Source organism: Macrotis lagotis, chromosome X, assembly GCF_037893015.1.
Source record: "Macrotis lagotis isolate mMagLag1 chromosome X, bilby.v1.9.chrom.fasta, whole genome shotgun sequence".
Classification (NCBI taxonomy): domain Eukaryota; kingdom Metazoa; phylum Chordata; class Mammalia; order Peramelemorphia; family Peramelidae; genus Macrotis; species Macrotis lagotis.
In genome coordinates this window covers 682435957-682446120 of record NC_133666.1, presented here as the reverse complement: position 1 = coordinate 682446120, position 10164 = coordinate 682435957, and the positions used below count along the sequence as shown (strand labels likewise).

Here is a 10164-nt window from a genome sequence, read left to right as displayed (position 1 = left end):
CCTTTTTTCTGCAGTATATGGCACTTACACAAAAACTGACCATGTACTAGGGCATAAAAACCTAATGACCAATTGCAGAAAGGCAGAAACAGTGAATACATCTTTCTCAGATCATAAGGCAATAAAAATCATATGTAATGTTGGGCCAGGGAGATATAGACCCAGAACTAATTGGAAACTAAATAACCTCATTTTAAAGGAGTGGATCAAACAACAAATTATAGAAAGAAGTAATTGTTTCATCCTAGATAAGGACAATAATGAAACAACATAGCAAAACCTATGGGATACACTCAAGGCAGCTGTCAGGGGATATATTATATCTTTAAATGCTTACATGAATAAACTAGAGAACGAGGAAATCAATGAATTAAATATGCAATTAAAAAATTAGAGAAAGAACAAATTAAAACCCCCCAGTTAAATACCAAATTAGAAATTCTAGAAATTAAAGGAGAAATAAAATCGAAAGCAAGAAAACTATTAACTAATAAATAAAACCAAGAGTTGGTTTTATGAAAAAAACAATAAAATTGATAAACCTCTGGTCAATTGGATTAAAAAAAGAAATGAAATAAAATTGCTAGTATCATAAATAAAAAAGGTAAACTCACCATCAATGAGGAAGAAATTAAAGTTTATTAAGAAAAATATACTAAAAATTCTACTATATTGTCCAAAGAGAAAAAAACCTTTTAATGAAGATGTAATCAAGCAAAATAAATCCGCACATTGGCCTAGTTGCAGGAAAATCAGGAACACGTGAGTTCAAATTCTGTCTCAGATTACTTTACAACCATGTGTTGTAGGTGCTGTTGCCTATTTTACAGTTGAGGAAAGTAAAAAAGGTAAAGGTTACATGACCTTAAGTCCAAAGTCACACAGCTAATAAATGTCTGAATCGGAATTTGAACTTGGGACTTCCTGAGTCCAAGCCCATTTAAAGCCTTTAATTATCAATTGAAAAGGCTATTAAATTTGGTGATGACACCTGTCCCTCTCCTTACAGAACAATTTTCTTTTCTCCAGGATAAACTTCTCCAGTTTCTTCAAACAACCCTTCCTGGGTCCTTGGCCATTCTGGTTGCCTTCCAGGGTAACCATCATTTTATTAGTTTTTTGTTTCCCCAATATTCCTGAAAAGGCTAACAGACTGTTCTCCCAGATAAACGCCTTAGAAGGCCAGATTTAGTGAAAGCTGACTCTGTGAAAAGCAATGGAGTGGGCTCCTTCCTCAGTCTTCCCCTCTGTACTCTGGTCCCAGAGTTCCCACATTGAGGGATGGCAACCAGTAGCAACAGGGATGCTGGATCTGCTCTTCTCCCCTCTCCCTGGTTGTTCTCAGGTCCCCATTCCCTGTCTAGGTGCTTAAGACTGGACTGGAGAGAAATCTAGACTCTCCCCTTCCCTAGTGTTGCACTTGCATTCAAGATGGACCTTAATGAATAGACTCTAGGAGCCCTTGGGCCGGGCCCAGCTGGACGTGGTCATTTCAGTCTTCTCTGACTCTTCTTGACCCGTTTGGGATTTTCTTGGCAAAGCTACAAGAGTGATTTGCCATTTCCTTCTTCAGTTCATTTTATGGATGAGGAAACTGAGGCAAACAAGATACAGTGATTTATCCAGGGTCACACAGCTAGGAAATGTCACCTTTCTCGCTGGAGGTCACCATAAGACGTCAGATTTGAACTCAGAAAGATGAGTCTTCATGACTCCAATTCCCCGAGTGCTGAATTTATGATCAGAAGACTGGACTTGAGCACAGCTCTGTGACGCTGGACAAAAACCTTGCTCTTTGGGAACTTCATTTCCTACTCCATAAAAACGAGGGCACTGAAAGACCTACCATAATGTGGCATTCACATAATGTGAATGAAAAGAACCTGGAAAGGGAGCCCTGCTCTACCTAGGGAATAGTCAATGACCAACTTTGGTCCCTGAGTATAGATAATGAGTCATGCCCTGATAAAGAAGGGAAAAAGGGGAGCAGCTAGGTGGTACAGTGGATAGACCACTAGCCCGGGAGTCAGGAGGACCTGGGTTCAAATCCAGCCTCAGACACTTAATAATTACTTAGCTGTGTGGCCTTGGGCAAGCCACTTAACCCCATTGCCTTGCAAAAAAAAAACTTTTTAAAAAAGGGAGAAAGGATGCATACATAGATGGAGATGGTCTTTCCCCTCCATCAGTTTTGCTTGACTTTGTTCAAAGGGAGGGCTCCAGAAATGATTGTGAAATAAAGGATATCTACAGAACTTGATTTGCTTTTTAATAAAAGAAATAATCAATAAACATTTATTAATTATCAGACTGTTTAGTGCTGGGGGGACATGAAAAAGAGGTTTAAAAACTGTCTCTGCCCTCAAGGAGTTCACAATTTAATAGAGACAACAACATGCAAATATATGCAAATGTTTATCCTTCGTTTTCAAAGAAGACTAAAGACATCAAGGATGTAATGCCATGACAAGCACATGAAGTGGGTTTGAGTGAGGGGGGAGGGTGCTGAGTCACGAGGCTCACTTTCTTCTCCACACTCATCTGGGTCTAGGGGCCAAATAGGAATCAGGTAGACTGGAGATGGCTCTGGTAATCAGGATGAAGTGACTTGGCCAAGGTCACACAACTGGTAGGAGTCAATGGGTCTGAAAATCTATACAAACGAGCTATATGGAGGATCAATCGGGATTGTATAAAAGGTGGGGTTTTAGGAGGGATTCAAGAAGCCCAGGGAGGGGGACTTGATCCTATAAAAGAGGTTGAACCTTAGGAGTGCTGGGATCGCCCACGTCTCTGGTCCCTGGGGGAGGCCCTCCCCTTCTAGCCAGGCCCCATCGGCACCATCACCACCACCTAGGGTAGCCCCCCAGCCTGAGCTGCCCTTCCTTTCCCCTTCCCCGTGGGAGCCCGCTTCCCCCCTGCTCCCCCAAGTCTGATTCCCTGGAGGCCTCCTGCTCCTCACGGCGGGGGCCCGGGTGATTGCAAACAGCCGCCTGGCCTCATTAGGAGACGTGTAATTAGCGGCTGGCTGAGCCGGGAGACTGAGCCGGCTAATTACGGCTGGGAGCTGGCTGCGCCGCCGGCACGCCCTGGAGCATCCCCGGAAGGGGGGGGGTCATGGAGTGGGGGAGCCCGGGTCATCTCCAAGCCCAGCTCGGGGTCCCCAAAGGTTCCTGGATCTGGACGAGTGAATGGTTCCCCCTGCCCCAGAGTCCCGGATCTAGTCTGTAAGTGAGCCAGCGTAGAGGCGCCTACTATTTGCCCATCACCGTGGGAGGCAAAGCCAGAAAAGACTCTATAATAATCATCAGGGCCAAAAACTCATTTTTCCAGCTATGGAAACTGAGCCCCAGTGAGTGACATGCTCAAGGTGGGTCACACCGGTCAAAGCACAGAGGCGGGTTTTGAACTTAGATCCTACCTGTTCCAAATTCAGCAAGCCACCCTGTCTCCCTGCTTCCCCCATCCCCTGTGGAAAGGGAAGAAGTCACAGGTGGGGCTAGGGCATTCAGCACCCCCCTTCCCCTCCAGGAGCCAACGTCTCCCCCAGCATCCTCACCTCTGCCCCTTGCAAGTTTTGGCCTGGTCAAGAGCCTCCTGGCAGAGGGGCCTAGGGTCCCCGGGCTGTTCGCTTGGTGGGTGGCCGAGGCCCCCTGCTGGTGAGAACAAGGGATCCAGATACCCAGAAGCCGACTCCCCCATCTGAACTGTCCCAGGATTTCAAGCAAAAGGGGGCTTTGGGGAATCACCTACTCCTGCCCCCTCCTCTAAGAAGAGGGGCATAAAGGCAGAGCTGGGGGCTCCAGAGAATGGAAGCAACTCACTTCACAATGAACGCGACAGAATCAAAATGTGGACTCACTCCTCCTAAAGCCAGACAAGCTACTGGTTAAGTCTACACTGTCCGTGAGAAATCCTAGGCGGTGTTAAGAGCGATACAAAGGATCTGGAAATTAGCACACTCTGTTGCAAGCAAAGAAAGGCAAAAACAGCTCCCAGCTGAATGAGGAAGTTATGTGTCCATATGGCTAGTGCCCCCAAGGATCCCTCTGCCTCGGTTTCTTCATCTGTAAAATGGGAGAAATAACAGCAACTAACTCTCAGCATTGTTGTGAGGATCAAAGGAAATATTTATTTGTAAAGCCAAAAGCAAACCTTAAACACTACGTAACTGCTGGCTATTATTATTCTCATGGGGGGTAGTGGTAATAGATAGTAGTGCACATGGTAGTAGTGCTGCCAGTATTAGTAGTGCTGCTGGTAGTAGTAGTGCTGCTGGTAGTAGCAGCTAGGTGGGGGGGTGGATAGAGCACTGGCCTGGAGCCAGGAGGACAGGAGTGCAGATTGGACCTCAGACACTTGACTCTTACTAGCTAGCTGTGTGACCTTGGGCAAGTCACTCCACCCTCACAGCTAGGGTTATCTCCAGTCGACCTAATTCCCCTCAGACCACTGGACCCAGAAGACTCTGGTGGAGAAACTGAGCCTGGTGACTTAGCACAGCCCCCCCACTCAAATCCAATTCACCTTCTTGTCGTGGCATCAGCTCCCTGATGTTGTGGTCTTCTTTGAAAATGAAGGAGGGGCAGCTAGGTGGAGCAGTGGATGGAGCACCAGCCCCGGAGTCAGGAAGACCTGAGAATTCCAATGTGGCCTTGGGTAAATCACTTAACCCCAAGGCCTTAAATAGAAATAAAATTAAAAAAAAGAAAATGAAGGACAAGGACAAAAACAATAGGAGTAGCAATAGTAGCAGCAGCAGTAATAGCAGTGCTGGTGGCAGGGGTGTAAAGATACTAGCGTAAGTAGGATGAGTAGTAGCAGTAGTACTAGAGGTAGCAGTGCTAGTAACAGCAGCAGATAGTAGTAGCGCTAGTAGATAGCAGTACTAGCAGTAGTATTAGTAATACTAGTCATAGTAGTAGCACTAGTAGCAGACAGTAATAGCAGTAGTACGGAGTAGTGGCACTAGTAATACTAGTCATAGTAGTAGTAGCACTAGTAGCAGACAGTAATAGCAGTAGTACGGAGCAGTGGCACTAGTAATACTAGTCATAGTAGTAGCACTAGTAGCAGACAGTAATAGCAGTAGTACGGTGTAGTAGAGCTAGTAATACTAGTAATAGTAGTAGTAGCACTAGTAGCAGACAGTAATAGCAGTAGTACGGAGCAGTGGCACTAGTAATACTAGTCATAGTAGTAGCACTAGTAGCAGACAGTAATAGCAGTAGTACGGTGTAGTAGAGCTAGTAATACTAGTAATAGTAGTAGTAGCACTAGTAGCAGAGAGTAATAGCAGTAGTACGGAGTAGTAGCACTAGTAATACTAGTCATAGTAGTAGCACTAGTAGCAGACAGTAATAGCAGTAGTACGGAGCAGCGGCACTAGTAATACTAGTCATAGTAGTAGCACTAGTAGCAGACAGTAATAGCAGTAGTACGGAGCAGTGGCGCTAGTAATACTAGTCATAGTAGTAGCACTAGTAGCTGTAGCATTGGTAATAGCAGATAGCGAGAGGAGCAGATAGTAGCGCTAGTGCTGGTAGTAGTGGTTTCTAGCAGACAGTAATGGCAGCGGCGGCGGCAGCAGCAGCAGGTAGCAGCAGTGCCACTAGCAGCAACAGCAGTCCCGGCCACAGTGCTTGCAGCACGAGGCGGTGGTGGGGCAGCAGCACTAGCGGCAGGAGATGGCAGCAGCAGCACTGTGCCCTCGGTGCTGGCAGCAGCAGATCCCGGCTCTGCCCGGCCCACACTGGGGGAAGGCTCACTGAGGTGGCCCCGCGGGGCTCGGCCCCACCCCGGGCTCGGCCCCCCTGCCCCCCAGGCGGGCGCCACCCCGGGCCTCCTCTTTGGGGCTCGGCCACCGGGGGGTCTCCTTCAGGCCGGGGGCCAAGCGGCCCCCAGGGCCCCGGAGCAGCGCCGCCACCGAGAGGGCGGCCAGGGGAAGGGTGGGTGCAGCGCCGGCCCTGAAGGCAGGAGGACCTGGGTTCAAATCCGGCCGCAGACCCTTCATAATGCCCCGGCTGTGTGGCCCTGGGCGAGTCACTTAACCCCATGGCCTTGCAAAATCCTAAAAAACCAAAAGCAAAACCAGAGTCTGCCCGGGCCGGGGCTCAGGCTCCAGGCCTCCTTCTGGGCGGAGGGAAACGTTCACAGGCAGGTGGCGGGGGGCCGCGAGGGCCCCCTGCGGAGTTCTGAAGGGGGCCGGGGGCGCCCGAGGGAGGGGCCGGGGCGCCCGGAGCAGGGGTCTGCGGCCGCGAGCCGGGAGCTGCCGGCGGGCGCACAGAGCGCACGCGCAGAGCGGCGGGCAGCCCGCCTTTTAGGCTCCGCCCGCCTTCCACCGCCTCGAGACCTGAGTGGCCGCCGCGCCGAAGCAGATGCGCTCCCATTGGTCGGCGTGCGGGCGCTTCCGGCCGCGGACCCCGGACTTCCGGTGCGGTTCCGCGTTGCTGTGGCGATGGTGCGCTTCAAACACCGGTAAGGCGCCCCCGCGGCCCCCGCGCCCCCCGCGCCCCCCGCGGCCCCCGCGCCCCCCGCGGCCCCCGCGCCCCGCTCACCCCCTGTCCCCGCAGGTACCTGCTGTGCGAGCTGCTCTCGGAGGACCCCCGCTGCCGCGCCTGCCTGGACGAGCGAGGCCTCTTCGGCCTGGTGCGCGACGCCGTCGCCCGGGCCCACGGCGCCTTCGGGGCTGCGGCCTGCGGCGTCGCCTTCTCGGGTGAGCCCGCGCCCGGCGCGCCGCCCCCTCCCCGCGGGATGCGCGGCCCGGGCGCCCCCCGTGCCCGCCCCGCGCCGCCACCCGTGCCTGCTCCCGCTCCGCCACCTGCCTGCTCCCCTCCCGCGCCGCCACCCGTGACCTCCCCCCGCTCCCGTGACCTCCCCCCCCGCCCCCGTGACCTCCCCCCGCCCCCGTGACCTCCCCTTTCTCCCCCCCAGCATCAGTTTGCCGGCTCCTTCCAGATCGGCTCCTAAAAACATCCCCCACTCGCCCCATCCTCAAACCTGAACTCTTTGCCGCCCCCTCCTCCCCACTGCCACGGGGAGGACCCCGAGCCTTTGCCCGGGTTCACAAGGCGGGCCCAGGAAGGCGCCGGGTGGGCAGGGCCCTCCCTGGAGGTAGCCCAGCCTCCCCGTGCAGGCGACTGTCAGGAACTGTCGTGCCCGTCGTGCCCGTCGTGCCCGACCAGGTGTGGGCTGAGCTAGACGTCCTCGAGGCTTCTCATTGCAATCCCATAAGGTGAAACCTGCTCCTCCTCCCCTGGCGCCCTCACCTCCGGCTGCCTGGTCCTCCCATAAGGGCAGCGTTCCCAGTCACTAAGTCGAGAGCTCTCCCTCAGCTCCACAAACAGAACATTGTGGTTGCAAAACAGAGACTGACCTGGAGCTTGGAACCGAACCTTGCCTTAGCAGAAGCTCCTGGCTCCTTGTTCTGTTCTCCCTTTCAGACCCTTGGGGGGCGTCTACCTGGCTCCTCTCTCCTTCACTAGACTCTTGGCAATATCGTTCTCTTCCAGGGCTTCCGCCTCTATTTCTGGTCCTAATCTCTCCTGCCTTCTTAGCCCATACTTCCAAATGAATGGCCATTGGTCCTTCACTCAGAATGGTGGTCATCCCCCCCCCCAACCCCCCCCAAAGCTGCTTTCATGACATGGGGGTGGCAGGACTGGTCACTTGTTTGTCTAGTCCAGAGTTCCTCCATCTCTTGTGTCTAGTAACTTGCTCAGGGTTGCGTCTTAATCCTCCAGCCTTTTACACTACACATTTAAACTCTCATCTGGTTACCTTTAAAATGTTAAGCCTCACCCTGTTCGTGACTTGGATGAAGGTGGAAGGTGACCCTTAGTAGGAGAGGAGAGCCGACACAGAGGGCCGCAGGATCCAGAGGGATTGGGATAGACTGCAGCACAGGTTGAATCTGAAATGGGAATCAACAGGCAGAAGTGTCATCTATCTGACTATCCAAGAGATGGGGGAGGCAGGCATGCTTAGGCAGCAGGTACTGGGTTTTTTTTTAAGAAAAGATCTGGGGGTTTTAGTGGACCACAAGCCAATAAAATACCAGGCTGCTTTAAGAGGCTTCCAGGAGGAGAGAGGCAACAGTCCCACTGTAAGGCCCCTCCCAGGCCCGATTTGGAGAATCTAGAGGTCAAATCTAAAGATACTGATAAGGCAGATGGTATCTAGGAGAACAGCCCATGCAAAGTTACACCCCATGCTGCTTCCACTCCATGATTCCTGGCCCCTAGCAAAGGCCCACATGCACAGCTGGGTTTTTTTTTTAGATTTTTTTCAAGGCAATGGGGTTAAGTGGCTTGCCCAAGGCCACACGGCTAGGTCATTAAGTGTCTGAGGTCACGTTTGAACCCAGGTCCTCCTGACTCCAAGGCCGGTGCTCCATTCACTGTGCCACCTAGCCAGCCCCTACATGCTGTTCTGGTAAAAGATGACCACCCACTTGTTTGGGAGAGAAGTCTTAATAGTGATCTGGTCAGAGCAGAATCCTGCCTGTCCTTCCTGGCCTCTGCTCCCCAGTGAGCAAGAGGACTGCACTGCTGCCTCCTGGTGGTCAGCTCGGAAGCAGGAGCCACCACACCACAGCTTGTGTCAGCTCCCCAATGTTGGGGTCTAATTTGAAAAGGAAAAAACAAACATGTCACCAAGAACTGCTGTGCCTGCCCCCCCCCCAAAAAAAAAGACCTCAAAGCCAACCTGGAGACAAGCCACAGAAGCTGGCCTGCCAGGAGCTGCCTCTTGTGTAGACAGGGCTCTGAAGGGAGAACACCCCCATGAGTCATTCCCAGGATCCCTACAGTCGGCCCAGTCGATACCTGCTCAAGTCCTTCTACTTGGTAATTCATCAAAACCTCTGGACGTATGTTCTAAAACAGCTGTTTTCTTTTTCCTAGTGAAATACCTCAATGCCTACACTGGGGTAGTGCTACTTCGATGTCGTAAAGAATTCTACCAGCTCCTGTGGTCAGCTCTGCCCTTTATTACTCATTTAGAGAGCAAGGGGCAGCGCTATCCCTGCTTCTTCAACACACTGCACGTGGGAGGTGAGTGAGGTGGGAGCTAAGCCACCCCTCTTGAGGGTTTGACACTCTTCAGAGTGGGCCCTTGATCAAAAGGGCCTCCCCCAGCCCAGGGCCTCTGGCTCAGTGGGCCACCAGAGATTCCTTTGATTTGTCAGGGACCATCAGAACCTGTCAGAAGTTCTTGATTCAATACAACAAACGCCAGCTTCTGATCTTATTGCAGAACTGCCCCGATGGAGGTAAGCGGCAAAGCGCCAGTGATGATCAGGCAGCCTCGCCTGCTGGGGTGGGAAGAGAAGCAGCAAAGAGAGGCATGCTGGCAGGGATACCTTTCATGATTCCTCTGCTTTTGATTTTCCAGAGGAACGGGAGTCTATCATAAAGTCGGTCATGAGCTGTTCATTAGAAGAGCAGCAGGAAGATCAGCTTTCAGAGAGTGGGAGTGAAGATGGCGCAGAGATGGAATGAGGATCCGCTGGGAAACCAAGGCCCCTGCTGCCCTGCCAGAGGCATTGATTGAGGTTTCCACTCAGTACCTCTGTACTCCAGCCCCTAAGGGCAGCTGGCAGAGCCTGTGCTGGGCGTCCAAAAAGACTCAGGAGCCCTCTGGTCAAGAACTCTGACCTCAGTCTTAAACCAAATACCCTGCTGGTTCATCCCTCTCCAGTAATTTCCTCTGCATCCCTTATGATGCTTCCCCCGTTGTCCTAAAAGCCAGACAGACAGAATACAACAAACTCAGCCTCACTGGAATCTGGAAAAAAGGACCTGACCCATCCCCTACCTGAATAGACCAATTAGTCCCCATAACCTGCACCAGCAGGGTCATTCTTTGCTCTTAGGAATTCCTAAGTGACACCAAAAGAGCATTTGTTTTGACATTTGTGTTGAATGTAATTTGTATTAAACTACCTGGTTGTTTTCTCTGATTGGTCTTGAAACTTGAAAGGGGCCAAGTTACTTTAAGGGGTTGCTCTTGGCTCCCACTTGTCCCATTGGGTTGATTTTCTTCAGAGAAACACAAGGGCCAGTCGCATTGCAGCAGCTGCCACATGCAGGAGTTCTGGCCTCTAGGCCAGGCCTGGAGCTCTTTTCTGCCCTCCCTTTTTCCACCCTCCTCAGCTGCCCGTTC

At 51.8% G+C, this 10164-nt stretch overlaps 1 protein-coding gene and 1 long non-coding RNA gene across 2 annotated transcripts; one reads left to right on the top strand and one right to left on the bottom strand.

Moving 5' to 3' along the window:
* Positions 1-682: 682 nt before the first annotated feature.
* Positions 683-6658, bottom strand: LOC141501753 (uncharacterized). Its single transcript, XR_012472300.1, has 5 exons — positions 6577-6658; positions 4528-4635; positions 3560-4067; positions 3422-3469; positions 683-2653 (listed from the first exon to the last, which is right to left on the bottom strand). It is a non-coding gene; the product is annotated as an uncharacterized LOC141501753 (long non-coding RNA).
* Positions 6393-9961, top strand: POP5 (POP5 homolog, ribonuclease P/MRP subunit). Its single transcript, XM_074206025.1, has 5 exons — positions 6393-6477; positions 6573-6715; positions 8904-9053; positions 9188-9271; positions 9394-9961. The coding sequence occupies exons 1-5, from the start codon at positions 6458-6460 to the stop codon at positions 9498-9500; spliced, it is 504 nt and encodes a 167-aa protein (XP_074062126.1). The 5' UTR covers positions 6393-6457; the 3' UTR covers positions 9501-9961.
* Positions 9962-10164: the final 203 nt, after the last annotated feature.

What these genes read in the sequence shown, in the direction of transcription:
- POP5 (XM_074206025.1), top strand. Translation starts at nt 6,458, where the DNA reads ATGGTGCGCTTCAAACACCG. An exon ending in CAACACACTGCACGTGGGAG is followed by an intron (nt 9,054 to 9,187) that starts GTGAGTGAGGTG and finishes TTGATTTGTCAG; the next exon opens with GGACCATCAGAACCTGTCAG. An exon ending in GCAGAACTGCCCCGATGGAG is followed by an intron (nt 9,272 to 9,393) that starts GTAAGCGGCAAA and finishes TTGATTTTCCAG; the next exon opens with AGGAACGGGAGTCTATCATA.